At 47.9% G+C, this 21,955-nt stretch overlaps 2 protein-coding genes across 2 annotated transcripts in view; one reads left to right on the top strand and one right to left on the bottom strand.

Moving 5' to 3' along the window:
- Window positions 1-555: 555 nt before the first annotated feature.
- Map1lc3a (microtubule associated protein 1 light chain 3 alpha) lies at window positions 556-2,156 on the top strand. The gene is made up of 4 exons (XM_042276566.2): window positions 556-739; window positions 1,047-1,102; window positions 1,191-1,297; window positions 1,561-2,156. Exons 1-4 carry the CDS (start codon window positions 700-702, stop codon window positions 1,721-1,723), a joined length of 366 nt encoding a protein of 121 aa, XP_042132500.1. The 5' UTR covers window positions 556-699; the 3' UTR covers window positions 1,724-2,156.
- A 174-nt stretch (window positions 2,157-2,330) lies between these two features.
- Pigu (phosphatidylinositol glycan anchor biosynthesis class U) overlaps window positions 2,331-21,955 on the bottom strand; it is a 93,091-nt gene continuing 73,466 nt past the window's right edge. The window contains exons 11-12 of the mRNA XM_042276564.2: window positions 19,229-19,371; window positions 2,331-2,738 (exon numbers count right to left, since the gene is read on the bottom strand). Coding sequence (XP_042132498.1) covers window positions 2,625-2,738; window positions 19,229-19,371 — 257 coding nt within the window. The 3' untranslated portion in view covers window positions 2,331-2,624. The remainder of the gene's footprint in view (window positions 2,739-19,228; window positions 19,372-21,955) is intronic.

Genomic DNA, 21,955 nt, shown 5'->3' on the forward strand with positions numbered 1-21,955 from the left:
GGCCGTTCCGGAACTATTTGAAAGCCTGGCGCGGTGGGAGTGGGGGGCTGGAGCGATGGGTCGGCAGTTAAGAGCTATTATTACACTTGCTATTATTACAGAGGCCCTCAGTTCGGTTCCCAGCACCGCCAGTAAGTAACTCAGCCTGGAGAAGTCCGACGGTATCTTCTGACCACACGCGTCGTACACTTACACAGACACACAGCAACTTTTACAAGCCGGGGTGTTCCACTCCCTCCCCGCTCCACCTCCGTTACCACCTCTGATCTCTAATGCTAAGTTCGGTGAAGGCGGGCGTCCAAGAACCGGAGGCGACGACCACCCGGCTTTCTCCTCGGTCTGAGGGGCCCCGAGACGAGCCAGCGGGCCGTGACGTCACAAAACTGTGACGCGCACGAAGCCCCGCCCCTTCGCGACCTGCGCCGGGAATCCGGGCTGCCTGCGCCGTGGCGTCACAGGTCCGGGCAGGCGGGTTTTCCGTCGGCCCAATGGGAGCGGCGCGCCGGCCTCCCCTTTAAGGAATGTTGTGACCTGACGTCACCCAGGCGAGTTACCTCCCGCAGCCGCCACCGCCAGGCTCAGCGCGAGCCCTGCAGCCCTTGAGCTCGAGCCCCGGAGCCCCCGGCGCACCAAACCGCAGCCACATCCCTGAGCCGCGCGCCCCGGAGCCCCGGCTGCGCGCTCCGCCGGGCCCGCGCCATGCCCTCCGACCGGCCTTTCAAGCAGCGGCGCAGCTTCGGTGAGGCCCTGGGGGCGAACTGCGAGCAGGGACCGAGGGATGGGGGTGCCAGCCGACCCCGATTGCCGCAGGTGACGTCAGCCCCATGACGTCAGGCACCGGCCGGCCGGACCCCGGGTGGGGAGGCCGTGAGGCCTGGCAGGGTCGCCCGCCTCCCCACCGCGTCCCTGGTCGAGGGCTAAGGGGCCGACGGCCCCGGGGGCGGGCGCTGGGGCGGGGCGGGCCCGGAGCCGCCCCTCGGGGATGGCGAGGCGGAGTCGCGGGAGGCCTCAGCCCTGCCGGGCCTCACGCCGAGTGCTGTCCACAGCCGACCGCTGTAAGGAGGTGCAGCAGATCCGCGACCAGCACCCCAGCAAGATCCCGGTAAGTCTCCGGCCGCCCCCCCCCCGCCACGCCCTGCCCTGCCAGGTCCCGCCCCTGGCTTACGAGTCCCCCGCCCACTACACTCCAGGTGATCATCGAGCGCTACAAGGGGGAGAAGCAGCTGCCTGTCCTGGATAAGACCAAGTTTCTGGTCCCAGACCATGTTAACATGAGCGAGTTGGTCAAGATCATCCGGTGCGTGGGCAGCCTCCTGAAGGCCTCGGGTGGGGTAGGGGCCAGGTTACACTCGGAAGGGGTGGAGAGGAGCAAGGGGACAGGAGATAGGGCACCGCCCCTGTTCTAGGAGCTGGGAAAGGTCAAGGTCAGGGTTGGAGTGAACTTCTGAAGAGGTGAGTCTCTAGCGCGGGCTGTGATGGACGAAAAGGGAAGATTTCGGAGGGTCACCCAGGCCCCCGGCAGGCGGCCTCCTCACCTGGCATGCCCTCCTGCCTCCGCAGGCGCCGCCTGCAGCTCAACCCCACGCAGGCCTTCTTCCTGCTGGTGAACCAGCACAGCATGGTGAGCGTATCCACGCCCATCGCTGACATCTATGAGCAGGAGAAGGATGAAGACGGATTCCTCTACATGGTCTATGCCTCCCAAGAAACCTTCGGCTTCTGAGTCAGGAGTAGGGGTGGGGGGTGGCTGGGAATTCTGGTCAGGCTCTCTCCAGGGAGGTCCTGGCTCCTAAACTGAGCTATTTCAGTCCCCAGTGGGTTAGGCAGAGATGTGAACCTTCCCCCCCCCCTTTGCCCAGGTAGGGGACACCAGCCAGCCTACCATGCCCTGGGTCCTGGGCCAGTCACCTTAGGGTCGCTCCTCTGGGTGCTGGCTGGGTTGGGAGTGGGTGGGGAGCCCCTGCTCTGTGTGGTTTGTCTTTTTTTTTTTTTAAAGCCCCTTGCCTGTCTGCACACCTGTCCCTCATTCACCTGAGGCTTTTGCCTCCTGCCAGGACCTGTCCACCCCTGAAAGGCTGGCTCCCCTTGTCCTGACATGGTATATGGATCTGTGGTCATTTCTTCAGCAGAATAAAGATTGCTCAGGCCTGCCTGGCCCTTTGCCTCCAGCTGCTTGTTTGGGCGTAGGGAGGGCAGCTAGGTTACTGTGTCCACACACTCGGGTGTCAGTCAGGGTCACGGGTCAGAAACCTGCTCCTTCATACAGGATACCATGTAGTATTGGGGCCAGACTCACCCCACTCCAGGAATCAATGTTATCAGAACAACAATGAAAAAGCCCACACATTTATTAAGTAGCCACAACCTAAAGCTCTGCTCACCTGTTGCTTCCCCCTTCCTTCCTGTGCAGAGTCACAAAGTGGCAGGTCCAAGTGGGGTGCTCCCAGCTTCTCCCCATGGGCCTTGTGGCCAGCTATTGAGTCCCCTTTGGTGCCAGATATTTGCAACCCTGGATGTGAACTTCTTCTGCCTGAGGACTTGCCTGCTGGCAACTCTGGATGAGGGACCTGGCCCAGCTTCCGGCCCTTCCCCCTCTTGTCCATGCAGCTCTGTGCCAGCCAGGGCTACTTGAGCACAAGCATGGCCTCTGTGCCGTCCTTGGCAGTCAAATAGAGACCGTGTGTGAGGTAATACTCCCGTCGCAGGAAGGCATAGAAGTAGTCAGAGATGAGCAGGATCTGGCAGGGGAAGAGAGAATGAGAATCATGTGGCACCTTACTGAATAAGGCCCTTTGTGGGGTTAGACAGGTACTATGAGACAGTTCCTGCCTGGCATCTCCCATCAAAGCCCATGGACCTGCTTCCCTCCTGGCACATACCTAGCCCTGAAAGATATTACTGGCCATCTGGCAGCTGCCTGTATTTTGCCTTCTGCTCCCTACTGCTGGTTTACACCTCCATCCTTGGGAATCCAGACCAGTGTTCTAGCAAACAGTGCATGCATGCACCCTGTCTCTTCCCACAGGCACTCCCCATCCAGCCTCCCCTGTTCAGGGGCTCAGGACACAGAATTGTACCCTGAAAACAGAATTCCACCCATCCCTGTAACAACCACCCTAGACAGAGTCACTGTTGTCACTTAAATAGTACCAAAACCACTTCCCAGAGATCACTGCTTCCAAACCCTCTCCTGCGCCAGGCAGCCGGAGGGAGCGATCGTGTTACCGCTTGATTTGAGTTCTCCCAAAGGCTGCTCATGCTTCAGACTCTTAGAGCTGCATGGCCTTGCACCTGGTTCCTGCTACACGTTACATCACTTCCCCTACTGCCTCTCTAACCACAGGCCTTTGCTATTCCCTCTGCCTGGAACATTTCCATCTAGCCAGTACCTGTCTGCCCTTCAACTCTGTTGCAGGCTCACTTACCCCAGGTTAGGTCCCAACTCCTTAACCTTTCTGCTGACATAAACTCAATTCAAACTGCAACTTTACATCAACTATGTGACACTTGGTGGTAATGCTCCTTCTGCTAAGGATGGACCCTGACTGCCTCTGCCACTGTGACATTTATCTGCTATAACTCAGTCTGACTACAAAATCAAAAGGGGACAAGAATTTCAGTCCATTCTCATCCTAAATAGAGCCTCAGAGAGGAACAGGATTTGTCTCACTTGTACACTTGACCCCGAAGTCTACAACCCTATTCAGCCCAATGTGTCCAAGACTGGAATAACGAGCTGACAGGGGAGTGCCCCACCCCGCCAAAGGAAGGCAGGCACACTATTGGAGACACCATGGTTCTCAAAAGTTTAGAGGCTCTCAGAGTACCAGCAGCAACCAATTCTTAGCTCACATGGGAAGACAGGCCTAGAATGTGGCAGGCATTCAGTGAGAGTCTTGGGGCAGAAGAAAGGTTGAGGTAAGTCAGGGATCTAGGTGTCCAGAGCCCTGTCCTGGGCAGCTATATACTTCTGAAGGTAGAAGAGCAGCTAAGAAGACCGTGGAGGGCCAAAAACATTGACACTCACTGGACACATGCCTGCCATTATATTATCTCAATGGGAGACTAATGGTTTATTTTACCAATAGAGAGACTGAGGCTCGAGGCATTCAATTGGACTAAGGCCATACCTCGGGGTCTGGACTATTGGGCGTGCACCCTTGTGCCATGGGCCAAATTCACAAAGGACACTGGGATCTGTAACTATCAGCAAGCAACCAGGCAGACCTTGGCAATCCTGGTTGAGACAGCGGTTCAGTTGACCTTAAACCCTGGGGTTCTCTCACCCAGACCCCAAGATGTTGTGTCTGGGAAAGGGAGGCCCAATCCCTGTGTCAGGGTAGATGAGAGACAATTGCAGATTCAGAATTCATAACTCGTCTCACAGTGGTAGAGCTGGGTAGGTCAAAGGAAGGCAAATCAAACTAGGTTATTAGGTTGAGCCACATCTGGAAATAACATGTTGTTTGTTTGCTTTGCAAGTTAATAACGTTGGCAATAGCTGGGCAGTGATGGCTCACACTTTCAATCCCAGTGCTTGGGAGGCAGAGGCAGTCAGATCTTTTGAGTTCCAGGACATCCATCAGGGCTACACAGAGAAACCCTGTCTAAAAAGCCAATAATAATTGTTGGCAATTTTATAGGATCCAGTCTAATGTGATATGGGAAGAAATGTACAAATATTAAACACATCATTCAGAAGGACCTGACCTGAAGAAATAACTGTGGACTTGAAAAGGAACTGTTCCTTTTTGTTCTTTGGTTTCTTTGGAAACAGCATATGAAAAGCCAAAGGTAGCCTCAAACTTGGCTATGTAGCAGAGGGTGACCTTGAACTCAATCCTCTTGCTGGGATTATAGAGGAGCACCTCCTACCACAGGAGGAGCTCAGGAGCTATTCTTATAAACCTTAATTCTGTGTACCACTTTCTTGTATTGCTTGGATTAAAAATAAAAATTCAGGCCAGGCATGGTGGCATATTCTTGTAATCCCAGCACTTGGAAGGGGAGGCTGGAGAATTACTAAGAAAGTTTTTTGTTTTATTTTGGGTTTTTTGAGACAGGGTCTCTCTATGTAGCCCTGCCTGTCCTGGAACTCTCGATGTAGTCTATCTAGACTGGCCTCAAATTCAGAGTGCTCAGATTAAAGGCCTTAAATCTGGCTGATTACTGCAAGTTCCAGGTCAGCCTGGGCTAGAGTGAGACTATTTCAAAACAAAACCCAAACTAAACGTGGTGTAGAGTTAGCATTAGCTTGAAATCACAAGGCTGGCACATTCTGACAAGATAATGAGAAGGGAGCTTGGCCTGGGGCGTCTTCCACTTTAGAATTGTTTTACACTACATTTTTTTACACTACATTTTGCCTGCATGCATGTATGTGCACCTTGTGTGTCTGTTGAGGTCATGGATGGTTGTGAGTGACCATGGGATACTGGGAGTTAAACTCAGATCGTCTACAAGAGCAACAAGTGCTGCTGAGCCATCTCTCCAGCCCCTGGCTTTCTTTAAAAAGAACAAACATCAGAGGAACCTAATTTAGGGGACCTGCCCAGTGTTCTTAAGCCTGCAGAGGTCATGAAAAATAAAGACAAGATGCAGAGCAGAGCACACTGGGAGACACAACCAAGTGCGACATGGTCCCCAGGTTGGTCCTGGAAGAAGACATGACTCCCATTCAGTTAATGGTAATGTCCCAGGGTGGGTTCTTAGTTGAACAAAGCTCTGTGCAATTTAAGATGTTAACACAGGAAAACCGAATGGAATATACAAGACTTCTCTCTACTATCTCTGCAACCTCACTCCAAGGCAATTCCACAATAAAAAGTTTATCTAGAAAAAAAACAATTGTGGTCTTTTTTGTTGCTGGGTTTTTGTTTCTGTTTGCTTGGGGGTTTGGGGTTCTTGTTGGGTTTGTTTTGTTTTGTTTTGAAACAGGGTCTCTCTATATAGCCCTAGTTGTCCTGGAACTCTCTATGTAGACCAGGCTGGCCTCAATTCACAGAGCTCCTCCAAACTCTGCCTCTGGATTGCTGGTATTAAGGGTGTACACCATTCCACCTGACTTGTTTTGTTTTGAGACAGGGTCTCTTAAAACCCATGCTGGCCTTGAACTATGTAGCAGAGATCCCCTTGAACTTCTGAACCTGCTTCTACCTCCCAGATGCTGAGGTTACAAGTATGTTTCATCGTATCTGTTTTAACGTGGCACTGGAGATTGAATCCAGGGCTTTTTGAATGCTAAGCAAGCATTCTATAAAAGCTATATTCCCACAAGATAGTGGTGGTGCACACCTTTAATCCCAGCACTCGGGAGGCAGAGGCAGGCAGAACTCTGAGTTCGAGACCCTCCTGGGCTACAGAGGGAACAAAAAAACAACAATAAAGGAACAGCAGCTAAATCCCAGTCTGTTTAAGACAGGGTCTCAATAGTTAGTCCAAGCTGATCTAGAATTTACTATATAGCCAGCAAGAAGGTAGAGGCAGGAGGATCAAGGAGTTCAAGGTCATCCTTGGCCACATAGTGAATTTTACAGCAGCCTGGTCCAGCTGGACTATTGTATGTGAGAACACAATGAATTCAAAAACATTTTGGTGGGCAAGACGTAGTGAAGAATACCTATAATTCCAGAACTCAGGAGGCAGAGGGATCCTTTTAAGTTAAAGGCCAGCCTAGTCAACAGAGTAAGTTCCAGGTTGCCCAAGGATACACAAACTTCATTTCAAAACAAAAATGGTAAAAGGTAGCTTTGACAAATACATATGTAAGACCCAAATGTTCAACTATGTTAATTTTGTGTAAGTGAAGTGAAAATAAATACTGACCTCTATTTAATGATGTAAAAGCTGACATAGTTATCAGGAAATGTACTGATATCGGCATTTCAATTTGAAATAAATTTAAAAATAATCCAGGATGAGTTGGTAAGATGGCTGAGAAGGTTAAGGCACCTGCTGCCAAGCCTGATGATGACCTGGAGTTTATTCCCGGAATCCACATGGTGGAAGGAGAGAACTGACTCCTGAAAGTTGTCCTCTGTCCACATGCATGCTGTGCATGACCCACCTCCACAAACACAAAAATAAATGTTTATTTAAAAAAAAAAAAAAAAAGAGGAGGGCATGTCATTGAAGCACCTAGGAGGTACCTAGACTGCATGAGATCCTGATCAAAAAACCAAAATAGTAAGTTAAAAAAAAAAAACCCAGGGGCTGGAGAGATGGCTCAGTGGTTAAGAGCACTGACTGCTCTTCCAAAGGTCCTGAGTTCAATTCCCAGCAACTACATGGTGACTCACAGCCATCTGTAACAAGAGCTGGCGCCCTCTTCAGAATTAAAAAAAAAAAAAAAAAAAAAAAAACCCAAATAACAATAAAATAAATAAAAGATGGTTTACGGGATGGATTCTGTAACCGAGCAAGCACTGCAGAATATTACTGATAGGGTCTTGTAGTGGGAATAGGGGTGTTCAGAGTGTCAATATTTGCATAATGAGAAAGTGTAGAAAAGGCCCTGCTCATTTGGGCACACAGCTGTGAGTGTCCTCGGCTCTGGGCGGGTGCCATGGTTACAGGGAAAGGATAGAAAGCTGGCCTGAGGCTTGGCTCTTTCAGAGGAAAGCCTGGGCCTGGGACTTTCCATTAAGACTGCAAGGAGGAGATTCCCAGAGGTCCTAGGATTCACCTGCTAACAGCTGCAAACCCAGCTCCTCTGCCTATTCTGAGCAGGGGAAAGTTGAGCAGCAAGTAACAAAAGCATGGGCAAGTTAGGGACGGACTTCCCATTCCTTCAGTTTCCTTTTCCTCATGTATAAAATTCGAGCAATCAGCTCCAGTTCATGACCCACCACAGTGGTCTTCCCTAGTCCATACCCAGGATTTAGGGGCCCAAGAACACATTTGTCCCTTTGCCTTCAGAGAGCTGGGGCTTATTCTTGGAAGCTGCCCTGCTTGCTGAGGCTGATCACCCAGCCTCTCACTTGGGTTTTTTCCACACTCTCAGACTTTCTCCAGGGCTCCTTTTATCCCCAACACAGCCATTTTGTTGTTGTTGTTGTGATTTGTTTTTATTTTTTGACAGGGTCTCACTATGTGGCTCTTAGAACTCACTAGGTAGACCAGTTTCCCTCGAACTCACAGAGAACCACCTGCCTCTGCTTCCTGAGTGCTAGGATTAAAGGAGGGTACCACCACACCGGGCACCACCACAGGGCTCAGGGAGGGGAGGGGTGTCTCCCTTATCTAACTTCTTGGCCCCTCAAGGATCTCTTTTTGTTGTTTTTTTCCTTTTGAGACAGGGTCTCACTCTATAGCCCAGGCTGCCCTGGAACTATGTAGACTAGGCTGCCTTGAACTCAGTGTGGTCTACCTGCTTCAGCCACCTGGATGCTCAGATCACATGCATCTTCAGAGCTATCATGCCTGCAAACCCTGACAGAGGCCTCTGCTGCTTCCCCTGCCCCTATGCCTACTTGCTCAGCAGCCCCCATAATAACTCTATGCTCAGTTATCTGACCCCAATAGGGTGGTATCTGCTCCAGCTCTGGAGCCCTAGGCCTGGCACAGGGCTCATACTCTGGGTGCATTGTGTTGGTCCTTAGCCTTTTGGCACTACCCTTCAGCCATGGCTTGATGTGACTTCATTCCTCTCCTAGACAATCATAAAGTCCCCAGGGCTGCTCTTCTCGGCTCTGTGGTAGAGACTTCATGAAGTAGCCAGGGTCACAGAGGACAAAATGAGTCAAAAATGAATGAGACTCAGAACATGCTTCAGTACAGATGTGACAGAAAAGAGACAGAAGAACATCTTCTAAGCACCTGGCCAGGCCCCTTAGGAATTTTGCAACTACTTGGCTGTGGCCCATTTATAACCCAGGGTCACAGGTATGAGTGAAAAGTCAGGCCATATCATCAGGCCTGCCTGTCTGTGTCCAAATTCTGAGTTCTTTCCGTCACCCTCCACCTCTTAGGCTTGGCGCTTGCACTGGCCGAGGCTGGCTGGCACTCCATGCCCTGACAAGCACCTGTGAGGTGGTACTCCCCAGTTACAGCTCTGCTGCTCTACCAGGTTCTTCCTGGAAAAGGCGTAAGTTTGAGACTTGAGAGCCAACTGGGTTATCCACCTTGACTAACCGGAGCCTCTTGACTACAGCCTCCTGGAAGCAGACGCGAACACCTTATTATGTCTTGACTCCCTAGGCCTCTTCCTTCTGCTGGAGACACTGACACGCTTCGGGACTTCAACTGGTTGCCGTAGTTGGCAAAGTGCTGCTTCCTTGGCTACATGCCTGGAGTCTAGGCAAGTAGAAGCCAGAGGAGGCTGGCAGCTGCCTGTGGAGCTCTGGCCTACCCACTCAGGACAAACAGACCCTGCAAGGGAGGGGACAAGCTTTACCTTCCAACTCCAAAGATAAAAACAGCAGGGAAGGGGGAGTGGTGTCACAGGCCTGCAACCCTGCACTTAGAGGTGGACGTAAGAGGATCAGAAATTCAAGTCATTCTCAGCCAGCATGAGTTACAAGAAAGAGATCCTGTCTCAAAAACAAAGAAAAAGCCCAGGGAATCACAGGGCTTCAAGTCACTGTTAGCGGTAGGGCTGTAGGTTGGTGCCAGAGTAGCAGCTGGTATTTACCTGGTCCTTTCAAGTCTCAAAAACATTCTTGTTCACCATCATACTAACTCCTCACAGCCACCTTCCAAGTTAAGCAACCAAGAGTACAGCCTCTCACCGATTACAGCAGCCTCCTCCTCCTCCACACCAGGATGCCCGCTCCCAACCTTCTCTTCCTGGCAGCAGACTGTTTGCAGTCTGAATCCCATCACATTTATCCTTGGGTGAACACGAATGGCTCAGCCTGAACCTCAGCAGAATGAGGTCCCCAAGGGCTGTGTAGCTCTGACCACTGTAACCCTGGAATGTTCTCCTTCTCTGTTCCAGAGCACAGCCAGTGCTACACAGTAGCACACAGCATTATCCTCTTCCTCGGGTTTCCCCTTCTCTCTCCCCCTTCCTCCTCCTCTTCCTCCTAGTCCCCCAGAACTGTATTTAGAAGCCACTTTCCCCTGGAGGCACTCACAGTCCTGGCTCCACGCTCCCAGCCCCACGGTAAGCACATCACACTGCTCTGCCCTGCTTATTTATTCTGCATTCTCTCCCATGCTGTGGGTTCATGTAAGGAGGGCTATGTCTCCTTCACCTGAAGGGCTGTAGAGAGCAGAAGTTAGATGTGTGGATCTCTCATGCAGGACTCAGACAAACAGGAGGCTCCCCTCATACACAAACAAAGGAAGATGACCAAGATGTTTTACTAAAAGAAAACAGAAGATACTTCCATCATAATGACACACATACACACACACACACACACACACACACACACACACACACACACACACACACACACACACAAACTCTCCATGAGTACATGACACATGTAAACACATGGAGAAAGACTCAGAAGGCCAAGCAAGCACATGATCCAGATTACATGGGGCCAGCTCCTTGTAAACCTTCCTTAAGCATGAGCCACTAATTACAACTTTAAAGTAATATTCCAGTGCTCTCTGTTCTTAAATCTATTTAGGGTGACTGGGACACTTTAGCTTTTTCTTTTAGAAAAAACAGATTCATGAAGGCTGTGTGTGTGTGTGTGTGTGTGTGTGTGTGTGTGTGTGTGTGTGTGTGTACATAAACCACTGATTAATTTGTTACACCTATAATCCCAGCATTTGGGAGGTAGAGGCAGAAAGATGAGGAGTTCGAGGCCAGCTTCAGCTACATGGAAAACTGGAGGTAAGGCTGGTTACATGAGATTCTGTCCTAAATTTAAATAGGAAAGAAAAAAGAGACTGTCTCTTTCTCATCATTTATGAACTGAATACTGCTCTGGAAGGTTGCTGTATGTATCTGAAGAGCACACTATTCTTCACATTTCACATGCCAGCAATGTGATTTATGGCAATAATAGGACCCACAGTTTATAGCAAATCCACTAAACACCCTATGAGGTGGGAATTATCACCCTGAAATCTGAGACTAAGAAACTGTACCCTAAAGAAGTTAAATCACCTGCTGAAGGTCACCAGTGAGGGAGCTGGAGGAGGCCTCAAGCAATCAACCAGTAGATTTCAATCTTCTCTTTCACACTCAAGCACACACACACACAAGCACACACACACACACACACACACACAAGCACACTCACACACACACACGCACACACGCCTCATTAGATGGTTTACTGCTGTCATTTCCTGTTACTGACTCTGAGGCAATGGTAATTACCAAACGATGTGTGCTTACCACATGATGAAAACTACTTAATGGTCCCCAAGAGAAAGAACAGAGCCTTAGTCACTGGAGTACCTGCTGGGGTAACTAATCATCTACACACATTCATTCTGTAATAGGGCATCATACTTTTCAACATGAACAGAGCAGGACTTTAACAAAACTCAATAGGTCAAGTTGTTCTATGCAGTTTATATAGATAAAGCTGATTTTGACAATGAAGGTCTGGGCTCTGAGCACCTATTTGGAATTTGTGGCCATTTGGCACACAGAACAGCTCTTATCTGCCTGTACCAGGGAGGGAAGGAGGAGGCTAGAGGAAAATACTTTTCCCTGCTAGAAAGGTATTTATAAGCACAGGCTGTGGAATAAGCGTCTGTCCCCAAATGCCTGATATCTTAACAGAAATGCCCCCATAGGAGCAGGACTGGGCTTGGCTGTGCAGGACATAGAGGCCAGGTTTGGGCAGAAGGAAAAGGGTGGGGATACTTGTGAACTGGCCTCAGATGTGCGATTTCACTCCACCTCTCTTTCCTTCCCATCCTCTTCCTGTCGGCCTCACTTTTCCCTCCCCCAGGCAAGGTCTTGGGATGTACAGGCTAGCTTGACTTCCCCCATGAAGCGCAGGCTGATTTGGAACTAAGGAACCTCTGGCCTCTGCCTTCCAAGTGCTGGATTACAGTATCGGCCATTTCAGGATCACCCAGCTCCCCTTCCCGTCTTCTTTCCAAGTCTAAAGGTCCAGTCACTACTCTTAGTCCTTCTGGCCTTTGTCTGGCCTCTCAACAGGAAAGCCATCTTGTTCCTACTGGATTCCTCCGCCAACCATGCACATCTAGCCACAAATCACATGATGTTTTCTCTGGCTGCCGTTGGTTTGTTCACGTCCTCACTCACTCATTTAACAAATACTTTTCTAAGCAACTGCTCTGTGCCTCTCACTGACTTGGTACTTGGGGACGCTACACGAGGAGAAGCAGATCCCCGCCTTGGAGAAGTTCATGGTCTAAAAAGAGGCAGACAGCACAGCGAGGCCGGAGATAGACAGGGAGACCAAGAAAGAGACAGAGAGACGGCTTGGCAGGTAACGTGCCTACTGTGTAGCCTGGCGACCTGAGTTTAAGCTCCAGAATATGAGAAGACTAAGAGAGAACCAACTACTAAAAGCTGTCCTCCGCCTCCACACACTTGTCATGGCACATATATCTCACACATGTCATAAACATACTCACACACAATAATAAATAAGCCTGGAGTAGTGGCGCTCACCTTTAAACCCAGCACTCAGGAGGCAGAGGCAGGCAGAGCTCTGCTTTTTTTTTTCTTTTTGTTTGTTTTTTTGAGACAGCGTTTCTCTGTGTAGCTTTGGTGCCTGTCCTGGATCTCGCTATGTAGCCCAGGCTGGCCTCGAACTCACAGAGATCTGCCTGGCTCTGCCTCCCAAGTGCTGGGATTAAAGGCATGCACCACCACCACCTGGCGAGCTCTGCTTTTGAGACCAGTCTGGTCTACAGAGTGAGTTCCAAGACAGTCAGGGCTAAATAGAGAAACCCTGTCTCAAAAAAACCAAAATAATAATAATAATAATAATAATGAGGAGGAAGAAGAAGAGGAGGAGGAAGAAGAAGACACCAAAGGAGAACTTCAGGAGAGGCCTAAGGTAGTGCCAAACTATTAAAAAAATTCTAAGCCGGCACACGCCTTTAATCCCAGCATTTGGGAGGCAGAGGCAGGTGGATCTCTGAGTTTGAGGCCAGCCTGGGCTACAGAGTGAGTTCCAGGACAACCAGGACTGTTATACAGAGAAACCCTGTCTCAAGAAACAAACAAAAACAAAATTCTAAATGTCCTGTATCTGCACTCAGTGGACCGAAGGCCCAGAACATGGGCAGTATGCTCTTCCTGGTGAGGGGCTGTTTTTGTTAGTCAACACTCCAGGTTAATAATCTTTTTTGTTTAATTTATTTATTTATTTTTTTAGCAAGTCTTCCTATACAGACTAGGCTAGTCTTGAACTCAAGGTAATCTTCATACCTCAGCCACCGAAATATTAGAATACAATTATGTGCCACCATATCCAGGTCAGAAAAAGAAATGATAGGATTAGAGTGACAGCCTAGTAAACAATGTGCCGCCTGATACATTCTTCTGCTGATCTGGCAGTGGTGGGGGGGCAGCAGCAGCAAAACTCAAGGTCAACAACTTCCAGAAACATTTAACCCAAGGGAGCTCTCTACGGTCAGGGCTCAGACCTATGAAGGCCAATGACAGGTACGTAATAGTCCACCAGCTTAAGGGGTTGTTTGGACTTCTGCTGAACAGCAATTTGGTAATATATTCCAAAAATAGAGCATTCACATAACTTCTCACTCTGCAAATCTTACCATTTAAAATCTACCCTAAATGCATTGTTATACACATATGAACTATGTGGACAAATACAAAAGCCTCTTCCATTTCAAGTAGCAAAATAGCCAGAAGCAACCTCAAATCCCAACAGCAAAGGGTTACCTGGTCAAATAAATCACAGGATCTCCTACCCCAGGAACATGATGGGGTCGCTACAAAATCCATCTCAAGAGGCTGAGGATGGAGCCCAGTTGGCAGAGTGCTTGTTTAGCATGCATGAGATCTGGGTTCAGTCCTCAGCAGGACATAAAACTAAGCACAGTGGTACATGCCTGTACTCGCAACATTCAGGAGATAGATTAAGAAGGATCAGTAGCTCAAGGTCATCTTCAAGTACATAGCAAGTTTGAAGCCAGTCTTAGCTACATGAAAGTCTGTTTGATTTTTTAAAATTATTTTTATTATTATTTTATGTGTATGGGTGTATGGATATTTTGCCTACATGTATGGTATATGAATAAGCCAGAGAAAGGCATCAGATCCCCTGCAACTGGAGTTAGAGGCAGTTGTGGGTGCTGGGAATCAAGCCCCAGTCTTTTGCAAGAGAAGCCAGTGTTCTTAACTGCTGACCATCTCTCCTATACCCTGCTTGTTTGTTTTGTTTGTTTGTTTTGTTTTATTTGTTTGTTTGTTTAAGACAAGGTTTCTCTATGTAGCCCTGGCTGTCCTGGATCTTTTCTGCAGACCAGGCTGGCCTCGAACTCACAGAGATCTGCCTGCCTCTGTCTCCCAAGTGCTAGGACTAAAGGCGTGCACCGCCGCCACCTCCTCCACCAGGCAGTTTTTCTTTTCTTTCTTTTTTTTTTTTTTTTTTTTTAGATTTATTTATTTATTATGTATACATCTGTCTGCACATATCCCTGCAGGCCAGAAGAGGGCTCCAGATCTCATTACAGATGGTTGTGAGCCACCATGTGTTTGCTGGGAATTGAACTCACAACCTTTGGAAGAGTAAGCAGTGCTCTTAACTTCTGTGCCATTTCTCCAGCCCCTTTGGTTTTGTGTTGTGTTGTTTTGTTTTGTTTTTTGAGACAGGATTTCTCTGTCTTTATGCAATAGCTTTAGCTCCTGGAACTTATTTTGTAGGTCAGGCTGGCCTCAAACTCACAGAAATCCTGAGTGCTGGAACTAAAGGCATTCACCACCACACCCGAATTTGTTGTTGTTGTTGTTTGTTTTGAGACAGTCTTACTATGTAGTTCTGGCTGTCCTAGAACTCTCAATTATAAACTAGGCTGGCTTCAAACTCACAGAGATTTATCTACTTCTGCCTCTCAAGTGCTGGGATCAAAGGTGTGTGCCAACACACCCAGTAAGACTCAGTTTGAAAAAATAAAAATAAAAATTTTATCTCAAGATGAGTGTTTTTTTGTGAAAACACCAAGTCCAAAAGCAGTTTGTAGATTAGGACGTTTCTGACTCACACAAACCCAAAAGCTCCTCTTGGTCCTCACAGCTGTCTCTAAATGGATAAGCCTAAAAGACACAAACCTAAGTAAACACATGGCCAAATGACCTTTTCTGGGTAGGGAGGGATAGAGCCCAGGCAGATCCTCCCCTTGGTGGTGCTGGATCAAACTCAGGGTCTTAAGAATGCTAGATAAACCATTGGTGGTAGCACACACCTTTAGTCTCAGCAGTTGGAAAGCAGAGGCAGGCAGATCTCTGTGAGTTCGAGGCCAGCCTGGTCTACATAGCAGCAGGTCTAGGACAGCCAGGGCTGATTCACAGAGAAACCCTGTCTCCAAAGAGAAAAGGAGAGGAGAGGGGGGAGGAGAGGGGAGAAGAGAAGAGAAAAAGAAAAGAAAGGAAAGGAAAGGAAAAAGAGAATGCTAGGTAAAATGAATACGGTGATACACATCTGTGATTCTAGCACTTGGGAGGCTAAGGCAGGAGGATCTCCAAGAGATGGAGGCTAGCACAGACTACACAGTGGTGCAGGCCATCTAAAAAGAGGAGACGCTGTCTCCAGAGAACCATAGAGGGAGGCCAGGGAGATAGCTCAGCTGGTAAATTGCAAGCATAAGAACCCGGGTTCAACCCTGTAACTGTATTAAAAGCCATGTGTAGCAACACACAACTGTAGTCACAGTGCTGGAGGGCAAAGACAGGATCCCTAGAGCTTGCTGGGTAGCCTGTCTGGGTGAACTGGCAAGCGCCAGGTTCAGGGAGAGACGCTGTCTCAAAAAATAAAGTAAAAGGGGGCCTGAAGAAGACACCCAACATCAATCTCTGGTCTCCCCACCCACAAGCACACATGTCCATGTGCACACTCTCCCCACACAAAAGCAAAGGCTGCTAGGCAAACACCGTACACTGAGTACATTCTCAGACCCCAATAAAGACTTCTATCTGTTTGTTTGTTCTTGGTTTTTTGTTTGTTTTGAGATGGCTTTACCAGTCCAGGAAAGCCTTGAACTACATAGGCAAGGATGGCATTCAATTTCTGATCTTGCTTCCACCTCCTCAGTGCTGTGATTAAAGCCTTGTGCTATCATACCCACCCTCAGGTCTCCACCCTGGGGATTTAACCTAGGGCTTCAAGCATGCTAGTTAAGCATACTACTGCTGAGCTAGTCCTAATCTTCAAACTTTATTTTTCATTCCACATTTTTTTGTTTGACCTCTTTCCCATAACAACAATAAAGTCATTTATTCTTTTGTGATTAAAAATGTATTAAAATGTTTTTAAAAGATAAGAAGTAGGGGCTGGAAAGACAGCTCTTCGGTTAAAAGCACTGGCTACTCTTCCAGAGGACTCAGGTTTAATCCAGCACTCTCATGGTGACTTATAACATCTATAACTCCAATTATAGGGAAGTCTATACCCTCTTCTCATCTCCATGGGCACCAGGAACATACATAGTACACATACATACAGGAAGGTAAAACACTCAAACACATAAAATAAAAATAAATAGGAGATACGAAATGATGGGGCCGGGGAGATACCTCAACCAATAAAGCACTTCACATGCAAGCATGGAAACCTAAGTTTAATTTCCAGCACCCACATAAAAAGCTAGGCATGCTGGCATATTCTTGAAATCCCAGAGCTGGAGAGGTAGAGACAGGAGGATCCATGGAACTGACTGGCTGGCTAGCCTAGCTTAATTTGGCAAGCCCCAAGTTCTAGTGAGAGGCCTTCCTCAAAACACAAGGTGTGGGGGCTGGAAAAATGACTCAGTGATTAAGAGTGCTTTCTGCTCTTGCAGAGGACCAAAGTTCAGGTCCCAGGAGACACATTTGGTGGCTCACAACTACCTGTAAATATAGCTCCAAGAAATCTGACGCTGTCTTCTGACCTCCTAGAGCAAGCATACACACATACACATACATACACGCACACACAATAATAATAAAATAATTTAAAAAAAACTTTTAAAGGTAAGAAATGATGCCAAGAACTTGGCTGTTCTCTGTAGTTCAGCTACCAGTATACTTGAGCCTTCTGCCTTTGGTCTCTAGTTCAACCCAAATCCCTCTTGTCCAAAGTTAAGTTTCTCTTGCTTTTGATGGCACCTGATGGGTTGCAAACAGTCCCTTAGTATTAAGAGACCTTCCTGTCATAGAGGAAGCATCTCACAGATGCCCCATAAACACTGCCAACTTCATTTCTTGAGCAAAACTAGAGTCAAGACAACAGGCTGAGGAGTATTTCTTTGGAGTTCCCCAACCTTCGCAGACGCCGAGGCAGGTCCAAGACCATCACCATGATGGCCTTCGGGTTATTTTAGACACTACATTGAATCCTGTAGATTTCTGCCCTGGTAGAACAAGGATAGAGACGCTGCTCAGTCACCATCAGAAACTACCACTAGGGATGAGACCTCTCTTTTGCTGTTCATACACCAAAAGTGGTTGGGTTGGATGTAAATCATCCAGCAACATCCACACTGGAAACACCAGTCCCACGAACTCATTAGCAAAAGCTTAAGCTCCTCCCCAAACTGCTAATCCTGGAGACAAGACATTCTGGGGCCTATTGTCTGACACCATCGTCTTTCCAAACAACTCTGCCTCTAACCCATCCACCATGCAAGGAAATACCTGGCTATGCCAATGGCATTAAAGTGGTCAACAGTACAACTGACTCTGAGGGCAGAGTCTACCACGAAAGAACACGGCAGACTGAAGGATGGAGCTTCAGGAAGGATGGATGATTCCACAAAGGGTTTTCCAGACCTCTAAGAGAGTTAGCTAACAGTACAAGCCTCTGATCTTTAGGAGTGAGACCTAGGAGTCCTTTTAAGAATGAACCAATAGGGACTTGTGGTTGGAGAGATGGTTCCGAGGTTAAAAGCACTGGCTGCTTGCTCTTCAGAGGACTGGGGTTTAGTCCCCAGCAACCACATGACGGCTCACAACTATCTGTGACTCCAATTCCAGGGAATCCAACACCCTCACACAAACACTTATGCAGGCAAAAACACCAATGCACATTAAAAAATTATATAATTTTTTTAAGCAAAACAAAACCAGGGGCTAGGGATGTAGCTCAGCTGTTAAAATACTTGCCGAGCATCCAGGATGCCAGGATTCTATGCTCAGCACTGCATAAATCAGGGACGGTGGAAACTCAGGAGGTGGAGTCAGGAAGATCAGAAGATGGAGGTCATCACTGGCTACATAGTACCTTTGCAGCCAGCCTGGGCTACATGAGACACTGCTGTTTTATTGTTCACCCAACAACCAATCCATCTCATTCCTAAACTCCCTGCCTTTGCTTCAGCTGTCCTCAAAATCCACAAGGCTGTCTTCCCCTCAACCGACTCACTTGATAATGCCAACAAGGCACAATTTTAAAAATGGGGTGCCTCTGAAGCTGGGCCTTACCTGAACTTGTTTCTTGCCTCCACTGACCATGAGTGAAGAGCCCCAGTCCCTCATTTGTAAACTATGGGTAGTACTTTCTCTAGATTTGTTGTAGGGAATTCAATGAAGCAACACTCAGCGTGGTACCCAACACATGCAAACAGATTCAGTTGACACTATTCACTCCCCATTTCCTTCTACCCAAGTGAGTTCAAAGACAAGAGGAGCTTTCCCCCTGCATATTCAAAACTATAGGATAGGTGTTAATATCCAGATCCCGCCCTGTGGTGCCATCCTGTGTCCTGACATCAAAGTCTCCTCTTAAGGAAAAACTCCGCCCATATTTCTCTCTCTCTTCTCTTCTGCTTCCCTCCCATGAGGTGCGTACCCTCAAACTCCCCTCTCTTTCTTCTCTCCCTCCCCTCCCATGAGGTGTGTACCTCTCGATCCCCCCTCTGTGTCCCTCTTTCTGTCTCTTTGCCTCTTTATCTCTCTATTACAATAAACTCTCCATGTGGACGCATCATCTGGGTTGTGTATCACTGGCCAACCCCCGGCTTCCATGTCCATCAGCCTGCTGCTGCATCTGCCCAGCACGCCAGCATGGTTCCCTGCATGCTCAGGATACCCATGCCCACCCCCACATGATAATAAATCATAACAATAGGCATGGTCTCAGCTGACCCCTGACCCTGTGCCATCCTCAACTCTTACCTGCCCAACATTGAAGGTCAGTGTGATGGCATAAAAGAAATTAGAGTTGGCACTTCCTGCATAAATCCACAGATGCCACAGGACAGGGAAGAGAAGAGAGCAGACGATGATGATGCAGGTGAGGACGAAGATGTTCCGTAGGACTGCAAAGACAGATGGTCAGTTAGCCCAGCAGTCCTTCTCTGACACCTTCTTCTTGCTGTGACAGCCACACAGGACAGGGGGCAGCTCACAAGGCTCAAAGGCAGAGCACTCCCAGAAATACTGTGTGTTAGGAGGCAAACCTCAGGCCCAGGTCAATGGCTGCCCTGCCCTTAACTGCTGGGAGTCTGTATTTGGAGACTTTCCTCCCCCTGCAGGCTTGTCTGCTTAAAAACTAGCCACAATCAGCAATCCGGAGAATGTTTCCAGACATAACAAGGAGGACACTTCATGAAGACATTGGCTTTCTATTCTCGAATTCTTCAATTCTCTCATCACTTGGGTAGTACACGCCATGATGTCTCATGAATGAGAATGGGGCATGAACCGGCATTTTGTTTGCATATATGTCTGTGTACCATGTGTGTGCCTGCTGCCCATGGAGATTGACAGACAGTCAGATTCCCTGGCACTGGGGTTATGGACAGCTGTGATCACCATGTGGGTACTGTAAACTGAATACGTGCTCTTAAGCACTGAGCCATCTCTCCAGCCCACAAATCTCTCCCTGATGCCCTTCTTTCTTTCATTACTCCTTGCTCTGGAAGGAAGGCTGAGACCCTCTCTCTAGTGAGGAGCTCTATACCAGAGCTTGGACAGGCAGGCAGAGCCCAGACAGATTTAGGGCACAGATGGTGACCACACAAAGATTTCCTTTAAGGGACAGCTAGGTTAAAATCCTTCTCTGGCAAGCGAAGTGTGATGGCCCATGCCCATAACTGCAGAACACAGGAAATGGAGGGGCAAGAAGAGCCTGGGTACATGAGACCCTATCTCAAAACAAAACAAAAACAAAACCCACCACAACAAAATTCATCTGTCATTTATTAGTTTCTGTAAATCTTAGCTACCTCATCTCTAAAATGGGACTAAAATGCCTGTTACATGAATTAAATGAGACATGTAAAAGTCAGACATGGTGACAAATACCTGGTCTCCGAGCCCCCGAAAGGGAGGCTGAGGAGGGAGAATGGCTACATAAGTAAGAAACTGTCTCAAAACACCAATCTCAACAGGAAAGAGCATGGGAAACGCCTGGACATTGTATTACTGGATGAGTTTTCTACTGCTGCTCTAGCCAATTCCCCTGTCAGCATTTTAAAAAGTACAGTTTACCACTACACACTTCTTGGGTCAGAAGTCAAAATGGGTCTTCTGGGCTGCACTCAAGGCCTGGGCAGAACTGTGTTCCTTCTGGGTTCTCTTGAGAAGAATCTCCTGGCTTCCCTTTCCAGCTTGTTGGGGCCTGCACTCTTGAGCTCATAACCCCCTCACAGCTTCCAGCACTGGAGACCAAGCCTTCTCAGAGTCTACCATTCTTGCTTCTCTGGCCTCCCTCTCCCACTGCCTTGGCGACCCGCTGCTCTGTTTAGTAGACTGTATTTGTTAGAGCAGGTTTAGGTTCACAAGAAGTCGAGCAGGAGACACAGTTTATACTCTCCAGCCCCCACCTTTCTTCTTGAGATGATAGCCTTATGATTACACTGTGCCTACCTAGATAACTCGGGATAATCTCATCTTACAATCACTAATGTCAAGTCCCTTTTGCTATATAAGGTTCTGGAAATTATGATACGGACATTGTTGGGAGTTACGAGGAAGGGAATTATTCTGCCTACCACAGGGTACTCAGTTTGTTTTCTTTTAATGTGATAGGAATCATCTGACAGTAGATATTATTGTTATTTCTCTTTATACTTTATTATATTTTAAATGTAAATATTATTTTAAGTTAAGCAAATAACATAAAAAATAATCATCTGCATTGGGTCTGGCTCCCAGCAGGCATTTATTGAAGTGTTGTTCCTATTTCTTCTCTGATCCAGACTCACAGGAAACCAATTTTCTTTAAGATAAGGTCTCACAGCCGAGCGGTGGTAACGCAAGCCTTTAGTCCCAGCACTTGGGAGGCAGAGCCAGGCGGATCTCTGTAAGTTCAAGGCCAGCCTGGACTACAGAGTGAGATCCAGGATAGGCACCAAAACTACACAGAGAAACCCTGTCTCGAAACAAAACAAAAAGATAAGGTCTCAAAAAAAAAAAAAAAAAAAGATAAGGTCTCACTATGTAACCCTGGGTGGCCTGTCTCTGATGGGGATCATAGAACCAGGAACTACTTGGGTCCCTCAAGTTTTATCCTGGCTGGGGTTGAACCAGAGATCTATCTGCCTGCCTCTGCCTTTCAAGTCCTGGTATTAATGATGTGTGCCGTCATGCCCAGAAAATTGAATGGGAGATTTACAAAATGAAGACAATCCCAGGTCACTAGTCTCAGTTCTACAACCATTGGGTAGAAACACTATGCTGGACTCATACACTGCAAGGAGACTGGATAACAGATAATTCTCTGCTCTAGCTGCAAATAACAGGAAAGCCCCATCAAGATAAAATCAGTGCCTAGGATACATCCCAGGCAGAGGTTTTGCAAGTTTCCTGGGTAACTGAATATGGACTCTGACAGTCTGCCATAGAATCACCACTAATATGTGGAAGTTATTTTTAAAGCTAAGTGCTTGCTTGGTTTTG

Source organism: Peromyscus maniculatus, chromosome 4, assembly GCF_049852395.1.
Source record: "Peromyscus maniculatus bairdii isolate BWxNUB_F1_BW_parent chromosome 4, HU_Pman_BW_mat_3.1, whole genome shotgun sequence".
In the NCBI taxonomy this organism is placed as follows: Eukaryota; Metazoa; Chordata; class Mammalia; order Rodentia; family Cricetidae; genus Peromyscus; species Peromyscus maniculatus.

Coding starts and splice junctions, on each gene's coding strand:
- Map1lc3a (XM_042276566.2), top strand. CDS start 700: ATGCCCTCCGACCGGCCTTTCAAGCAGCGGCGCAGCTTCG. Junction 740..1,046: donor CAAGCAGCGGCGCAGCTTCG/GTGAGGCCCTGG, acceptor TGCTGTCCACAG/CCGACCGCTGTAAGGAGGTG. Junction 1,103..1,190: donor AGCACCCCAGCAAGATCCCG/GTAAGTCTCCGG, acceptor ACTACACTCCAG/GTGATCATCGAGCGCTACAA.